The 12,782-nt window shown below is 31.5% G+C and overlaps 1 protein-coding gene across 7 annotated transcripts in view; it reads right to left on the bottom strand.

Annotated features, from left to right (window-relative positions):
- LOC145252634 (ras-related protein Rab-37-like) overlaps nucleotides 1-12,782 on the bottom strand; it is a 233,562-nt gene that overhangs the window by 124,092 nt on the left and 96,688 nt on the right. Inside the window, exon 1 of one of the 7 annotated variants that reach the window (XM_080112360.1) lies at nucleotides 6,994-7,485. The exons of 2 other annotated variants lie outside the window; for them this stretch is intronic. In XM_080112360.1, the coding sequence (XP_079968486.1) occupies nucleotides 6,994-7,203 (210 nt within the window). In that variant the 5' untranslated portion in view covers nucleotides 7,204-7,485. Of the gene's footprint in view, nucleotides 1-6,993; nucleotides 7,486-12,782 lie in introns of those variants that run through there. 4 more of the 7 variants (XM_080112366.1, XM_080112365.1, XM_080112359.1 and 1 more) reach the window with 4 other exon arrangements.

The raw sequence follows: 12,782 nt of genomic DNA on the forward strand, positions 1-12,782 counted from the left end.
CCGGTGACCCCGTAGTGCCAGATTCTGCTTGACTAGAAACCTGATGATGTCCAGCAATCTAGCGCGAATTTCCCGCCACTTCTTAGTTTCCTTCTCAATAAGATGTTGCTCTACTTTGTCAACTACATTTCTTCCAGCATGTCGGAACTCTAGAGCCTTCCAGTTGTGTAATTTTAATTGGACGTAAAATGATTAATTTCAGAGACATTGTAGCATTTTAGAACACTAACCAAAAATTATTATTTTCCTCATGGAAATAAATTCTGCAAGCATTTTTTTTTTTAGAGGGGGGGGGGGTCTAAGCGATTATACGTAGTTTCACAACTTTGCCAGTTAAACTTCAGCTTAGTGAACATTTCTACAAGGTTATAATAGGCTGGAAATGATGATTATTCATCATTTTAGGTTAAATTAATGTACGAAAGTTTAAATTTAAAAATAATTGTTTGTGCTTTTTTCCAGCAAGATTTTCAAGGTGTCCATTGCAATTGCATAAAACAAAATAAAAGTCGAATAAAATAAAAGGAAAATATAATTTTTAGCCAAGGATATTAGTCTAAAATTCTCACTATATTAGTAAAAATTATTTCTATTATAATTATTTGTATCTTGTTTTTGGTTTTTTTTTTTTTCATTAAAACAAATCAATCTACTACATATCTATGACATTGTCAGTTGTAATAACCGGGCAAATATTGATGATTAGGGTAAACACATGAACATTCTTTGGTAGAGAGAACGTATAGAATAGTTAAGAATACATTCACGTCCGTTCTTAAGTTAAGAATTGTTTTCTGTATAGTAACTATGTTATTTAGAAACTCAGGTTTAAAATGGAGAGGAGATTTTGTTAACTATTCTGTTCTTATTCCGTTTTATTTTCGTTAATTATTTTCAATTGTTTATGAAATATTAAAATAGCACTTTGCCAACTAATGGCAAATCAAATCGACTTTATTTTAAAATAGGAATGCATCTTTAGTTGTTTCATTATTCTCAATCAATTAAAAGGAAAACATTCAAGAAACATATTTAGACCCCCCCCCCCGTATATTTAATATATATCCCTCCCACACACACACACACACACACACACACACACACACACACACACACACACACACACTAAGTGCATTTTTGTTTGCGAAAATATATGCAGCCATGAGAAGGTTTTAATTCGAAAAAAAAAAAAAAAAAGACAAAAACAAATCACCAATTAAATATTTAGAAATTTATAAAGAATCGGAATCGGGAATCGTATCGGACCAGGAATTTAAGACAGAATCGGTAAAAGTTTGGAATCATCCCATCACTAGTATATATACATGTATGTGTATATATATATATATATATATATATATATACACACACCTAGGGGATCGGACAAAAGGACACCTGACAAAACCTACCAGCTAATTAAAGCAAAAACAGATAAAATCCCAAATGAATCAAAAACATTAAAAATCGCTTTTTATATTTTTATTTTAATTTAATTAAATTTAGGAAAATTAGACACCGGGGAACTAATTTTGGCAAGGTATGAAAATTAAGCATCTACGATATAAATGTCAATTGAAGATAGAGTTTAAGACCATTCTTAAAGACGATATAGTTTTAAATAGGATTCAAGTCCCTCTCACAGAAATACACATATTTTTAAATATTTACTCTTGTTTGAAAGCAAAATAAGTCGACTTTCTAAGTTAGGTACGCGTTCTAACGATGACTTTTCTTCTATTATCTTTTACAATTATTATATTAATAAAAAAGTAAAAAATTAAAATCCCATTACCAGAATTAATTCATCATAATAAATTCCGGTTTAATCATAAATACGTCAGTGATTATAAAATTTTGTTAATAGTTTGAAGAAAAAAATCAATTACTCTGTGATTGTTCGAAACTTGATAGAAATTCAGCAGTATTTAAACTATCGAATAGAAAGCCATTTAAATAGTATTTGCGGTGTAGCGCTTAGTTCCCATTTAAAATTATATTCCCTGATATGATGATCATAAAATCTGTTTAAAGTCTATTTTTATTCCGTACTTCCTTAATGTTTCTACAATTCAAAAATTACGTAATTTTTTGTTGCTTATTTTCCGTTGTATCATTTAATTATCAGCAATGTTTGAAGGTATTTTTCTTGACAAAAATGTTTTGTTTAATTTTTCAACATTTTTTGGAACATGTAAATCAACTGCTTTCTTTGAAAGGTTACTTAGAGAATTTATGCAACTTTTTTAAAACTTTGTTTTACAAATAAAATAAATTTGCATCGTATTTTGATGTTATTTTATTTTTAGTGATAATTTAAAAACAATAAATATGTATCATTAGTACCAATAATGAAAAATTAAATTACAAATTTAAAACAATCGGTTTTGGAATCGTAAATTACGGACACATTTTTCTGATTCCGATACACCCAAAATGTCCGATTTTTTAAAAACCTTTTTGGTATAAAATTTCAAATTTTTTGTTAACTTTTATTTATTTTTCTATTTTCTATTTTTAACCTCTTAAAATGCCGCCCCTGACATGTGCTGCTCGTAAAATAGGGATACATTTTTCCGATTCCAATACCTCCAAAAGTTCCGATTTTTTAAAAGCTTTTCGGTATCAAATTTAAGATATTTTGTTAGCTTTTATTTATTTTTTCTATTTTCTATTTTTACCCCCTTAAAATGCCCCCCCCCCCCCTGACATGGACCACTCGTAAAATAGGGACACATTTTTCTGATTCCGATACCTCCAAAAGTTCCAATTTTTTTACAACGTTTTCAGTAAAAAAATTCCGATTTTTTTTGCTAGCTTTTATTTATTTTTTCTATTTTATATTTTTACCCTCTCAACATGCCGCCCCTGACGTGTGCCACTCATAAAATAGGGACACATTTTTCTTATTCAGATATCTCTAAAAGTCCCGATGTTTTACAACCTTTTCGGCATAAAATTTCAGATTTTTTGTTAACTTTCATTTATTTTTATTTTTATCCTCTCAAAATGCCGCCCACTGGAACGTGGGGGATTAGTTTCGCATATAAATGATACTTCTGCAATTTATGGATCGTGTTATCTTTTAGATTTCAAGTTAAATTTATTTTTACTGCATCTTTTGTTTATCAAATTGTTAGATGAAAGTACACGTTAAGAATCAGTTTCTAAATAACATTATTTCAGCACGATCCGTAAACTACAGAAATAACCAAGTTAAAAATAAAATGATCCCCCATTTTTAAGCCATTCTCTAGATAACCCCTTTTGTTTATTATTGAAGATAAATTCTATGCATTTCTTTTTTGGAGGTGGTCAACATTTTTAGGCGATTTATGCATAATTGTCACTCGGACATAGGGTTAATAGTAAAAAAATAAAAAAATAAATAGTTAACTGCCATAAAAAGTTTAAATGATCCAGATCCTTTTACATTAAATGTATATGCGAAACTGATCCCCAACACTAAATTCTAAAACAATTGTTTTTTTTTGTTTAATATATTATCCGGGTGTTTGGAGGTGTATGTTGAGCTCCCCCCCCACCCAAAAAAAGTGGTAGTAGGCAGGGTCGAACACGTACTATGAAGGAGGAAAAGAACGTGAAATAATAATAAAAAAAAAATATGTGACACCTTTGCCGTTGCGTCTATCGCCAAACCGGAAGTGGCGAAGGTTTAAATTAAGGCTAGTCAATCGAAAAGAGGGGATGACTTTCGAAAATACCCGCGAAAAAGCAACCTCTCTTTGTAGAAAAGTGAAGCAATTAATGTTTTTAGCCAATTATTCGATATTTGTCGTCCGAAGGGGCGAGCTTCAAAATGATATCGATCTCGTGAAAATCCGTCACCTCTGTCGAAAGCTTTAGGTATCTATACATACATTTAAACAGACAGATGAGATTTATATTATAGATAATACAAGAAGTGTTTTTTTTTGTTCCGTGATAACAAGAATTGTAAAAACTAAAATAATTTTGGTGCTTATGCACTTTTGTTACCGTGCTAGTTTTTTAAATAGTATTTTCAAGTTAAATTCAAGTTTTACGATATATATATTTTTAATTTCTTAGGTGAAAGTACAGAAAAAATACAAGACATCCTCCCATGTTAAGAATGGCTTTCAAAATGATATTTCAGCTCGGTAACAAAAACGCATAAGTACCATAATTTTTTAAAATAAATATGGTTGCGTTTTTCGTGTCATGCTTCCGTTCAATAATCAACCGTATCCACTTCCGGTAGTTTGATTTTTCCGAGCACTGAGATAATCAACACTCCACACTACTTATGTTTCAAACTAAATAAACGCTTAAAAATGAGTTTAAAAAAAATCTTATCCAGATAGGTAGAAGAGTAACTTATCTTGCTTTTGGTAACATTTATTTGTTATGTTTATTTTTTGACTACTTTTTTTTTGCTTTGTTGCCTATTCAAGAAAATTACCACAAACCCTTCATTAATCCTAAATTCAGGTGATAAAAAAAGAAAAAGATAAGACAAACGAAAACTGGATACCTATACAAAGAAAGGTGACAGATCAAACAAGGGAGATAAATCATGAAATAAGGGTGATTAAATTATTAGGTGAAAGCACAGACTAGTTACAAAACACCTTCAACTGCCAATGTTAAGATTGGCTTTTGATATAATAATGGTACCTGTTTAGTTTAATCAAGACATTAAAAAATGAAAATATTGAATATATATATATATATATATATATATATATATTGTACATACCCATTATGGAATTAAGTATAGCGACTGCTACACACGGCCGTAAGAAATCCATGACAGGAACATTTTCATAGCAATCACCATTTTCAACACCCATACGTATCAGAACGCAAAAGACACACCGTGATGAAGCTACTCGCATGCATGGAATTAAAGTTCTACAAATTGGTGACCCCCGACGTGATCCAATTTGTAGGCCCTATGGAGGAGTTACCAATTTGTAGGAGGATGTGCAGAGGTTGCGTGTTGCTTTTATAGTCGGGGTTACCAATTTGTGGAAGGATTAAGGTGCATGTGCATGGCACGCAAATTCAAGACGGAAGATTTTAACGCCTCCTAGTGGCGGAGTCATTCTAACATCCAGTCTTTGGGAAACGAGAGAAAAACGGATTGGATTTTTGCGGCAAATCTTTATCTAGGAATGTTCTGGAAAGTTCCAGCCTGTCTGCTATGTGCGGAAACGTAATGTCGTTCCTTAATTCCATGCGTGTGAGTGGCTTGATCACGACGTTGTGTCTTTACGCGTTCTGATATGCGTGGGTGTTGAAAACGGTGATTGCTATGAAAATGTTCCTGCCATGGATTTGTTCTGGCCGTATGTAGCGGTTGCTAAAGAAGTTCTCAAAAAAATTTCACTTAATTTGATCAAGCAGGTTTTTTTTTTTTTTTTTTTTTTTTTTACAGAGGAAAATCAAATTTTAATGAGATCGATCGTCTTGCGGCCATCTTGTCTATTTCACGGACGAGTGGTATGCCTTTAAATGAAAAAGGATTAACAAAGGGCAAAATGAAAAAGGGATTGAAAAAGACAAAAACTCTGTAAAATAAGTGAAAAAAAAAACGAAAATATTTATCAGGGTATTTTTTCTACCCATGTTTCCAAATAATTTTGTCAAATTTTGACAAACTAAGCGGCGATGGAGTTATCTCTCTTGGTGCCTCCTCTTGATTAAATTAAGTGAAATTTTTTATGAGAACTTAATTCCATAACGGGTATGCACAATAAGTGCATAAGTAACAAGTTAGTTAAAACGCAAACAGCAAAACACTACTTTAATTAAATTAAAATTTAAATAATTTCAAGTTGTTTTCGTAAATTTATATCATTTTTTTTTTTTTTAATAAAGCAATTTAATTAAATAACGAAATCGAACAATAAGCAAAAATTAAACGTCAAATGTCACCTTACGCTACAACAGAACACCAACCACTCTAATTTGGTTTCCTAGGGGCATTCGAAGTCGCTGACAACTAATCTAATAATCAAACCCATCGCAAATTTACTATTTACATGGTATGAACCCCTGGACCTTTGGACTATTTTGTACCATTTCACCGCCTTCAGTAGTGTTTTCTTACATGATGCGTTCGCGTACGCATGCGCGTTGTGAAGTGACTTATCACACCACGGAGGAATTTTTAGCGGACATTTGAAATAAAGTTTTAAAAAATGCAGTTAATTTATTTTTGTGTGTTACGTAGTTTTTAATGCTTTTTAATTGATCTAAAGTAGTTTTCACGAATTTACAAAAACATTTTTATGTTTTCCGTCCTTTTTATTTGGGGGGGGATATTCAATTATAGAACTCGTATAGTTTAACAGGTGGTTAGTTTAACTGTTTTTCTGTAAGTAACGCGCCGACATTTACCGAGTAAAATACCGTTCAACATTTCACAAAAATTATGTTTGCATTGGGGAGGGGGGCGTGAAATGTTTTTGTAAACCGCTCGTGAAAACTTAATTTTTTAGATCAATTAAAAAGCATTAAAACTACGTAACACACACACGAATCACATTTAAAAAAAACAACTTTATTTCAAATGTCTGATAAAGATTCCTCCGCGATGTGATAAGTCACTTCACTATGAGAAAACACTACTAAACGCAGTGAAATGGCGCAAAATAGTCCCAGGGTCCTGGGATTCATACCATGCAAACGGTAAATTTGCGACCGGTTCGATTATCAGATTCGTTGTCAGCGACCTCGAATACTTCTCAACAACAAATTAGAGTGGTCGTTGTTCTTAGCGTAAGGTAACATTTACCGTAATTTAAAATATGTTTTCTAAAATAAGCAACCTGAGTTTTGTCTCTTGTTTCTGCAATCTGATTTAAAAAAAATAAATAATTTGTTGCTTTTCTCTGTACAAACACTGAAAAACTATTACACGCGCAGTCAATGCAAAGTCAATTTCACAAAATATCTTCAAGTCTTAAATTTAAAGAAAGTTAAAATACATAATGTTTGCCAACATACCTTGCACGCAATATCAAAATATTCGCTGACTGATTGTCGAGAAATAGCCCTTGAGAGTCTTCGATGTCCTTTTGGGGAGCCAGGCGACGATGACGCCGAGGGAGGGATGTGCTCTTCAATATCATTTGTCGCCAGTGGATGCGGGGTTACCTTGCTTTTGTTTATTCCATAAGACGAAGAACCATTCAATATAGTTTTGTCCTTAACCATTGTATTTAGAATTAAATTAAAACAGTTTTAGTTATTTAGTTATTAAGGTTTTCTAAATGTGTCTACAGAATTTAAAACAAACTTTTTTTTTTTTAAACTAAACCTAAGTTTTAGGCTTAGTTCGGTTCAAGTTCTGTAGAAGCCCTGTTTTATGGGTATTATTATACAAACACCGTGACAGGGGTAGGGTTAGGGTTAGGGTTTAGGGTTAGGGTTAGGGTTAATTCGCTGTCACGGTGTTTGTATAAATTTACCGTTTTATGTTGTAGAGTTGCAGCATCCCAATTAAGAAGTCTTCCTATTGAATCCGTACCCGGGGTGACCAGACTAGGAACCCTACCATTCGAAATGTGGAGTACCATAAAAAAAGAAAGAAATAAATACAAATAAATAAATATAGATATAAAATAAAAGTATTTAAACCGAATTTGTGGTTTTCAAACTATTTTAAATTAATATATAAATAAGTATTTATAATTAAAAGGTGGTATTATTTCTTTTAGTCATTCTTTACAGGTAAAAATTACGTCAGTCAAATAAGACAAGTTTTTTTTCTTTTAAAATATTCGTATTGTACAAGATCTCGTTTGTCTGTATTTCTCGTCTATACGTAACTTTGATAAATACACACTGAATTATTTTTCACCGTTAATAACTAAATATGCACCAGTGCACTGCACTGATGCACTGAAAAAAAAAAAAAAAAAAGAAAAAAATGAAAAAGAAAAAACTAAAACGAAATTTTTAAAACCGTATTTACAAATAAAATTTAAGTATGATTTTATTTTGAATTATTTATCTTTTTCTTTTTTAAACCATAAATCCGGGCAACGCCAGGTAAATATAGCAAGTTTAAAATAGTAAACATTAATAACAAAGTTTAAAAAGAAAAATGTAATAATTATTTTAATTTAATTTTACTTGTATGCGTATTTTTTTATATAATTAATTTTAATTCATTCTTTTTAAACTTTGAATTTCGTGAATAATCCGGCGTGAAAATAAAGTCAATGTTTAATCCAGGATTTAATCCAATGATTCCTTGTTGATAGGGATAGGGATAGGACAAAAGAAAAAAAAAAAAAAAAAAAAAAAGAAAAAAAATGGTAAATTAAAAATAAGAATAATTTCTGTTTTTGTTTCCGTTTTATCGAATTCATCGGATTTCCGAACGAAAACACAAAACAGGTGTTTTTCTTGTGGTTTTTGTCGATTTCTTCATTATTTTCTTTTAAGGAGGTATTGTCATTAAATACTAAGTAACTTTTTTTTTTTTATATCACAGATAAAAACAATGAATACGATAACTTATCAGTTTAAATTAAAATCGTGGACGTTTCTTCACAGGATTTGCTGTTGTTTTTCAGGATTTACGGAGAAAATCAAGTTGTAATGTCCGTGCGTAAACAGAAAAGGGCGAGAGAAAATGACACGGTTTCTTTTTTTCTTTTCTTCTTTTTCCTTCCTGATTTTTTTCTTTTTTCTTTCTTTTCTTTTTTCTTGTCAACAGCAGCAGCTAGAATCCAATCTGAAACAAATCTATGGCCTGCCCAGAGCGTTATATTTTAAACGATTTACACAAGCGTATATTTAATTTCTTCAGCTTTATTTTTATAGTCTTAAAAAAAAAAAAAAAGAAATGACAAAAAAGAAAAAAAGCAACTACCTCGGAAATTCGCGTGGTATTAAAAACAAATACCCCCCCAAGAAACAAAAAATAAAACAAAAACAAACCAAACAAGAATAAACCAAACAAAAAACAAAAAACAAAAACGCGGTGCTTATTTACATTGGTGATTTTATAAACCAACGCATCATTTCAGGTGAAAACATTATTACTTACTTACGTGTCATGGCGAAATTAGTGTAAAATAAAAAAAATTACGAAAAATGATCCAATAGAAAAATAATCTTCTATAATATAAATCTCACCTGTCTGTTTAAATGTATGTATGTATGTATGTATGTATGTATGTGTGTCAGGTCATGTCATGTGCTACTGGTACCATGTAACCCAGTACTACCTGCCTCATGGTCGGGTCACCGGCGACTAAACTGGTTCCCCCCACCAGACTTGTTTGGTGAGGAGGGCGGCTAGTCTCCCTGAAAGATTAAAAACAAGACCTTCCAAAGGGCAAATGAACTCTTTTTCTGGGTCAACGGCCAACTAGCACCGTGTATATTTGTGTGTGTATATGTGTATTGGGGTGGAGTGGAGCGCCGGAGCGGGCTCCCGTAAGCCGTGATGAAGGCAACCTTTCTAGGAGAAGCAAATCTCTGATTAAAAAAAAACCATAAAGCGGAAGACCATTACCCGCATTAAGCTGGTCTACAGTTTAATTTGTTGCTGGCTATCTTGCTCTTGCTTGTTGCTGGATCTCAACATTTTGAACCGAGAGAGAGACTTAGCTGTCGTACAAAGCTAAGACTCTGTAACATCATATTTGTATAGATACTCCCTCAGGCATTTGGGCTCATGGATTTTAAATGTCTGAGGGAGTGGCACTCGTCTGACAAGACGTTGCAATCATCATCATGTATGTATGTATATATGTCTGCCTAAAACTTTCGACAGAAGCGACGGATTTTCACAAGATCGGTATCGTTTTGAAGCTCGACCCTTCGGGCAACAAATATCGAAAAATTAGCTAAAAACATTAATTCCTTCACCCTCAACTGGACACTTTTCTACATGGGAGGGGGTCGCTTTTTTCGCTGATATTTTCGAAAGTCATCCCCTGTTTTTAATTTACTAGCCTTAATTTAAGCCTACGCCACTTCTGGTTTGACGATGGACGCAACAGCAAAGACGTAACTTTTTTTCACATTCTTTTCCTCCTTCACGGTACGGGTTCGAGCCTGCCTGCCTATTACTACATTTTTTTTTGCTCACCCCCCCCCCCCAACACCTTGGCTAATTACAAATGAAAATAGAATTTCTTGAATTATCGAATTTTATCGTACTTTTAATGTGGAAGAGCTGTGCGACCAATTTAGTATGACAAACAAGGGAGAAACCCCCTGACTTAAATTGACAAATTAAAGGCCCGCCATTTCCAAACCAATGTATTTTTTGTTGCTGTTAAAAATACATCTAGAACATCTACTTCTGTGACAAATTCTATTTAACAGATTATTTTTCATAATTTCGCGATGACACGTAAGTATGCAATAATCTTTTCACCTGAAATGCGTTGGTTTAAATATCACCATTATAAACAAGCACCAAAAGCGCATATAAAACTAAAATAATTGCCAGTTCATTGATACGACAGAAATACATGAGAAAAATAAATGGGAGCTTGTGGAGATTAGTGATGTTTTAAACCAACGCATTTCAGGTGAAAACATTATTACGTAATTACGTGTCATGGCGAAATTAGTATAAATTCTAAAAATTTGCGAAAAATGATCCTATAAAAAATAATTACAAGTAAAAATAGAATTTATCGAATTAATGAATTTTCATGAGGAAGAGTTGTGCGACCAATTCTGTATGACGAACTGACTTAACTCTCTTGATTTTAATTAAGGGTCCACCATTTTTCAACGCAAAATGTCAGAATGTAATTGTGGATGATTTTTTTTTTTTTTTTTGTTAAAAATCCATTTAGTACGTCTTCTATTGGATGATTTTCCATAACTTTTTGGAATTTATAATAATTTCAACATGACACGTAAGTATGTAATAATGCTTTCACCTGAGATGCGTTGATTTAAAACATCAGTAATCTCCACAACACCCAATAAATGTTTTCCTTTTCTTAAGAGCTTAAAAATGCCTTTGGAATTCCGAGGGTCGCGATAATAAAAAAATCTAAAGCAGTTTAAAAAAAAAAAAAAATCTATTGATGTATCTACTCTATTATCTTATTTTTACCTACACTCTCAACTTCCTGTTACTGTATGCATATATTCTTTCTTATTTCTAAGCTAATGTCATTAAGCCAGCTTTTCTAGACTTATAATTCTGGCTCTTTTTCCTTTTATGATGAGAAGCATCAGCTTCGAAATGCCACGGCCTAAAGAGATTCTTTCTTTTTGGTCTTCCTTATTGATCTGATGAGTTCATGATGTTTTTTTTTTTTTTATTTAACGTCGAATTTGTCTCTCACTTCTTATATTAATTGCCTCACTTAACCATATAGGGCTTCTGCTATCTTGATAAGTTCATTTGCTAAAATTAGCATGACAGTGTTGCAATCTGTAATTATTAATAACTAAGATTCCATCAGGCAAAAATGACAGACTTTTTTTTTAACCTGATGAGATCTTATTTACCAATAACTACAGATCAAAACATTGTCATGCTAGTGCAGCAAATCCTATAATGTCTGCATGAATAAATTAATATATATCATTAATTATCATTCCAAGACCAAAAGATGTAGTTAATTCACACTCATGAATTTTATTTACTTATGATTTTTAGTTTTTTATAGTGCATCTTACACGTGTTCCGTTGAATCGCGAACAATTACTAAAACAACTCCTCAGAGACAAATGTTTGTTTCTCAAAAAGTGTTAGAAAGTTTATCATATGGAATGAAAAAGGATTTTGAGAAGAAAAATGATCAAAGAAAATGGAAATGTGTGTGTGTGTGTATATATATATATATATATATATATATATATATATATATATATATATATGTTAGTTTTACAGAAGTTCAGAAAAACATTGGTACCGTCGGTTTCAAGCCCAAACACAACGGGAAACCGTTAATGGTAACACATAAATAATGTTCGGCTCTCGTCAGCCATCTTGTTTTCTGCATATTTTTTCAGGTCCGCATATGTTTGTTTATATAATGATGTATGTTTTTATTTATTAGGCTATAGTTAGTTCCTGTATAATTTATTTTAATCCGGTATGAATTTTCTTCTTTTTTTTCTTTTTTTCTTTTATATATATATATATATATATATATATATATAATTTAAAGGAGATTAGAATAATAGTCTAAAGAGCTAAGTGTATTTTAATGTAATAATGAAATTACTAGTTTAATTAAAATACAGGAAATGCTCGTTGTAATTTAGATATATAATAAGCTCGATAGTTAAATGTCTTAGAGCTAATTCAATATTAAGTAATGTGATTTATAATTTAAAAATTTTAAAAATTTTTTAAAATTTAAAAATCAAAATTTAATTAAATTAAAAATCAGTTTCAAAAGAAGGAACAACAACAACAAAGTCAATTATCTGTACGATCGACTTTAATTGACTTTGTTGTTGTTCCTTCTTATGAAACTGATTTTTAATTTAATTAAATTTTGATTTTTAAATTTTAAAAATTTTTTAAAATTTTAAAATTATAAATCACATTACTTAATATATATATATATATATATATATACATATATATATATATATATATATATATCGACGTGAGTCGAACGACGTTGAGATTTGATTCAAGAGTCTAACAGCATGTACCTAGCAAAATCAGAAATGAGACATACCGAGCAACAGACGTACTTGCCAACACATACGGGTCTTCAATAACTGACCATCTCATTAAAAACCCGTCACGTGCAGCGAACTTCAGCACGAGCTCATTTCGAATTCTGAGT

The sequence above is a fragment of the Euprymna scolopes genome, chromosome 29 (assembly GCF_053919585.1).
Source record: "Euprymna scolopes isolate OS-2025 chromosome 29, ASM5391958v1, whole genome shotgun sequence".
Taxonomy (NCBI): domain Eukaryota; kingdom Metazoa; phylum Mollusca; class Cephalopoda; order Sepiida; family Sepiolidae; genus Euprymna; species Euprymna scolopes.